The 5,837-nt window shown below is 38.9% G+C and overlaps 1 protein-coding gene across 1 annotated transcript in view; it reads right to left on the minus strand.

Annotated features, from left to right (window-relative positions):
- Positions 1 to 421: 421 nt before the first annotated feature.
- Positions 422 to 5,837, minus strand: part of nr2f2 (nuclear receptor subfamily 2, group F, member 2) — a 44,894-nt gene continuing 39,478 nt past the window's right edge. Inside the window, exons 4-5 of the mRNA XM_073033056.1 lie at positions 3,640 to 3,812; positions 422 to 2,396 (exon numbers count right to left, since the gene is read on the minus strand). Of these exons, the coding sequence (XP_072889157.1) occupies positions 3,777 to 3,812 (36 nt within the window). The 3' untranslated portion in view covers positions 422 to 2,396; positions 3,640 to 3,776. The remainder of the gene's footprint in view (positions 2,397 to 3,639; positions 3,813 to 5,837) is intronic.

Here is a 5,837-nt window from a genome sequence, read left to right on the forward strand (position 1 = left end):
TACTTTTGCTCTGTTCCATGCACGAAATAGACTTAGGGTTCCCAGTTAATATATGAGAATGCAGAAAATCAAGAGTGTGTTCAGCCAACCATCGTGTGTTGTTCACCCTTTCAGTCAGACATATTTAATTTCCATTTGTCTCTGTGTTTTCTTTTTTTTATTCTCCGTAGGCAATATTCAGGAGGGGGAATGGGACTATAATTTCATACTGTGTATAATGCTGCTGTTACCTGAACAAATATCCAGTGAAAATAGGCCATTGCTTATTTTAATGCGAAACTCTGTTCACTATTAAGTTTTATTTTATCGGATCATCTTTGAAAGGACATTTTAAAAAATTGGGCTGTTGCTGTGATTCTTTCTATTGTGCATATTTTGATATTATTCGCAGCATATATTTCCTCCAGACAAACCTCAGAAATTCTCTACGTAACAACGTTTATTGATAATATCAGATAAAAAAGGGAGGCATCAATTTAATTCCGATTAATGTAAATTTTTTGTAACAATTTACGTTCCTTCCTTTGGTTCAGTCGTTAATCGCCTTAGAAATTAGGTGATACATTTTACAATGACAATGGCCTTCAGCCGTAAACGGTTCTTTTTTCTGAAATATGAAGATCTGCTAGTTTTGCCATTTTCCCGTGAAGCTTGAAGTTGTGCTGCAAAATAATCATTTCTTTTTAATTTAGGTAGCAATTTTTTCATGGAAAGGTCATTGGGAAAATCGACAGCCTTTGAAATATCTTTCTCTCCGTTCTAATAACATATCATGCAGTATATTCCCAACCTCGCTGTATCAGGAGTCCGTTTGGAATGAACGCGTTTTATCATTTTTGACGGTAGTGTTTGAGGGAAAGACCTTAGCTCAACTCATGTACTCCTCTGTTCATACATGCGCATGGCAATATTGCTATTAATTTCACAATTGCTTGGAAATGAAATGGGCAGCTTACTTAGTGTAGGGAGGGTTTGCGAGTACGGAAGAATAAGGTATTGCATTTTCGTCCAATATATTATATGTTTGTATACAACGCCCTTTTCATGTGATTAGTTTTTAGGATTTAATTAAATTAGGTTTTTTACTGGAGGGTGTTCTAATTTTTGAAATTATAACCAGGCTATATCAAAACGTTATCTCGTGGACTGTTCCGCTAGACAGAGTTGATAGAGATTGTAGATAAAGTTGAATATCCGCTGAATGTTTCTTGCACTAATTGGCTTATGGGAAATATACCGGACAGGTACATTATGTAACCGGAGAGTTCTGTGTTGACAACATACAGGAACACGCCAAATTCATTTTTATTAGTTGATGTGAACGTTCATTTGAAAGAGAAACAAAGTGACGAATGTGTAACATTCCCTCTTTAAATGGGTTTAGGTCACAGTTATTCTGGCTGAGGGAAGGAGAAGGGTACAAATGTGTAGAGTGGGGTGGGGATCAATTGAAAAAGACCAGCAGACGGGAGGTGGAATCGGGAAAAGAGGGGGAAAGATAAAGGATGAAATGTGAAGAAGAGGGAGGAAAAGAAGACTGACGGAGAAAGATGAACGATGCAGGGGGGTGAAAACAGAGCCGGGAGCTAACCTTCTTTCCCGTAATCAGTCCTCATTAATTTGTTTTGAGGATATCGTATTAGTCATGGAGCGTGCTTCGAGTGTGTGAGCTGATTAAAGCAGGGTAGTGTTTAGAATTTGTTTAGGGATAGGATACACTGCGTGATTGAGTGGAGAAAAGCTGATTACATCAAGGAATTCTGATTACTTATATTTTTAGATCATCAGTAAAGCTTGAACTGCTTACTAAACGGACAGTACAAAAACGGGGGATTCCGCTTGTTGTTTTCCTTGAGTTCTTCCTGTCTCTCTCTAGCCTGTCATAACCTGTAATAGAATGCTCTTTGACAGGAGTTAAACTCTATCGACCATCGGATTCACTTCCAACTGACAGAGACGATACATAAGATATACATGGCTTTTTAAATGAAACTAATGAGCCCATGACGTAATAAAGAACAACATTCTTAAAGCAACGGGAAGAGATGCAAGTTGAGTGCATTGATCACATTTTAATGTTTGATAGCACTAAGCTTATAGCTTAGCGTGAGATTTGTGCTATTCCCGATGATTATTGTTCTTTCATTTGGTAGACGAGGCATCTCACTCGTATATTTTCTTCATGCAGATATCAAAGGTCTTCTGGTCAAGCCGATGGGGAGGTCATTCTAATAATACCCAAGGTCACTTCTGGGAGCCAGTGAGTCTCACATTCATTTTTCATTTGCTCGCAACATTAAATGACAGTTGCAAGCAACTGGATGTTCCCGGCACTGGGCACCGTGTGATGTCATCAACACTTGCCACCGGATTATAAAGCCAGCCGAACCACGGGTCTGTGGATTAAAAGGAAGAAAGAATAAAAGAAAAGTATGCGACTGCAGCAATCCAATACCCTGTGGACAATACTCAGTGTGTGTAAATCTGAAAGACGCTTATAGCTCGTATTCTGGGGTCGGCGCAAGCCTTTTGCTTGGCGCTGGTCCAGAATATCTAACGTTTGGCCATTGGTACCACGGTGAAAAGTCAACACAGTTCAGTGGCTGGGTCTCCGGGTAAAAAACAAACACCAGGAGTGTTGCTTGTACAGTTATCTAATAAAGATTTTGAACAGACTTCCTGCAGAATATCCCTAGGACTCGGTATTCCTTCCTGTCCTACACAAGCCTCCAAAAGACAATGGCAAGACTTCAGGCTCCATTGCTCTCTTCGGTGTTTGAATTACATTTCGACTGTAATTAAACAGTTGAAGAACAACAATGTAGACAAATTCCAGCTGAACTTAAGTCTGCACTCCCTCTGCCTCCGTGGCCCTTCATTAGATACTTTCTTTTTGGAGCGGAGGTCAGGGAGTATAAATATAAATTGCATTTTGCATTACTTCTAGATGAGTGAAGCTGTCAAAGCAATAATACTAGCTTTCAGTCCCACTTTCTGCCACTTCTATCCCCATTTTTCGGCCAACAGGTCATGCACAAATTAAAAACTGACAGCCCAGCCAGCATGCCCAACAGACTTATATTGTTGTGGGTTTCTGTCGTGGCAGAGATCTCAGATCACAGCCTTAGCCTGTCTCCATGTTCCCGGTGCCTGCTGGAGATATACTGCCAGCCTTAGGAGAGCAAATAAACCAGAGAAAAACCGCGAACGAGCATGTGGCCATTATTGGTGACGTGGAGAGTGGGGGACTTTATTTATGGACAAAAGTGAAGAGTCATGTTTCCAGATTTCCCATCTGTGTGGGAAATACATGTCCGCACCTGTATAACTGGAAACTGTTTTTTCCTTTTATGAAATATCAACATTTTAATGGTTATAAGGACATGGATGGCAAATACAGTGCTTTCTTTTACAGTGACCAGTTTCAATGTTCTTTCCTGGAATCTTATGCATCATAGCAAACAGTACAGCCTCAAGGCTGGATTTGGCTGCAAATCGTTTGCTTCTATATTTTCTTTGAACTATCCCAGTTTGATTGCTGGTTGGTGACTCTTTCTTTATCAAAACTGGAAAATGTACTTTGTCATTGCCTAGAGTTATTTATGTAAGGGGTCTGATTTGGCAGTCTCCTTAACTTACAGAATTCGCTTTTGGTGTCAGTTCTGCTCCCGTTTGCTGTGAACAAGTGTAGGAACATCCGAGGACAATCATTGATGAAGAGTTCTCCTTTTATTCCAGAAGTGCTGCTTTAACCAACGAAGTAAGGGTGTAGTAACTCAAGGTGTGAACTTCTCTCTCGATAGCATCGAAATCTGACGAAAGCAAATGAAAGAATAAAAGTGTATGATCAATGTTCCAATGGCATTCAGAGTAAGATATAAACATTCAGGCTGACGGATGATGTTCTTAAAAGTACAAGACTTTTTTTGTATTCCAACCTATTCGTAAACAGTTCTCTATGTATGGGAGCGTTTTACGTCAACGTTTATCGCCTTTTTTTGTTGTTTTCAGACTAGTCAATTTGGAGATATACTGGAGAAGAATTAATCGATTAAATGTACTTCAGGAATAGGCTACCGCCGCTTAACAATAAAATATTGCATAATACTGTCCCTTTAAAAAAATCTGACAAGTTTGTACGAAGGACAGTTACTGCAAAACAAATCATGTGAAAATGTACATATTTTAATTGAATGAGAGGTGATTACCCCTAAGCTGTCAATCATCCTCTTGCCATGTTTTGCATATATTATCTTACAGCTTCGTTTATTTATTCGGCATTACAGTGCTTCTATGCTCACCCTATAATGATTTTCTCCACCTTGCAGGACTGTGTTTAGAGGAGTGCATATTGAAGTGAGCTGCAGTGCAAATATTAATTGATATGGAACGAAAATCTGTTATATATTTTATTAATTCCTTTCTGGCTAAATATCTTCCTTGCTGACTTCTTGTTGAGATTTGGGTCCATTCCTCATTACTTTGTGCAAGCGGCTGCGATTTGAATGCAGACCATATAAAAAAAATGTGTGGTGACATGGTACACAGCCACGGGGGCAATCGCACCAGATTAAGCCCTCACCTGTGGGAGTGAAATATGCAGGCAATTGCATAAAGATCAGGTACAGACTCCCGGGGCAATTCCTCTCACCTCTACCTCGGAACGTTTTGACCAGCTACAGCATACTTCGTACTACCAAATATCAGAATAACTAATACAGCGCATAGTTCCATAGTCATGACTATGACTATGTCTAGTCAGCGCATAGTCTGTCTGCGTCAAGTATGCTCTCCCACCATACCACCTGGCCAGCACTCTAATGGGTGGATTAATGGTTGATTCAGCGGGTATGATAATCTCAGGGGTAAAAGTATACTGTGCAAAATATATTATTAAAATAAAAATAAGTTTAAATCGGTCTTTAAACTTTAAATAGGTCTTTAAAGCTTTCATCAGGTGGGAAATAGTTGTTTTGTATCGTGACGTCATTGTAATCGTGATTCAATAAATCACTAACTTTGGAATACGAAATGCCTGACTTCTATTTCGCTCATGTGCTCGAGTCTGTGGACATTGCTGAAGTCTCAAAATCAATCCTGAACAACCAATCTTGCAGTTTCAGAATCTTACAATTCTGTTTCTATGACAATATAATTATTTTTATGAAACATTGAGGTTCGCATGTTTAGCTGAATTTTACATGGTCAGACCTTTGTAATTATTTACATTAACTCTACAAATTTTTGTTCCTTTTTTCAGCTATTTTATAGACATTTTATTGTCGACGTCACTGGAACAACAAACTGAGAGGAGGTATTAAACATTCAATGTAAAAACAAAACGAATTAGAAAGTAAACGCCCCCAAGTTTCTGATTTCCAGAAACATCGTGTATTGCGAATATTTAGACGTATACACAAAGAGTTTCATGATTCCAAAACCAAATAGCTTCACATTTCACAACGGTGTAGACCACTGTTTCTAGAAATACCAAATCCGAGATTCATGTTTTTTTATGGTATCATGGTGTACCTGTTGCGACTTCAAGACGGCTAGTAGCATACGCCCTAAAGTTTGGCTAATTTGTTCCCATTAAATTATATTCTTAATATTTGCCCGATTGGCTCATATCGTCGAGTCTTTATTACTCTCTGTAGATGCTACCTGACCTGCTGAGTTCCTCTGGATTTTCAGCGTCTGCAGAATCTCTTATGTTTACAATCCACATTTTCTCCCTTATTCTTTGGATGCAACAAACCTTTTAACCTGGAGATTAGGTTCGAAATTTTACGGAGCAGAGGTTCAGTAGCTGAGTAGGAGATTGATTCAGTCTGTCA

The sequence above is a fragment of the Hemitrygon akajei genome, chromosome 30 (assembly GCF_048418815.1).
Source record: "Hemitrygon akajei chromosome 30, sHemAka1.3, whole genome shotgun sequence".
Lineage (NCBI taxonomy): Eukaryota > Metazoa > Chordata > Chondrichthyes > Myliobatiformes > Dasyatidae > Hemitrygon > Hemitrygon akajei.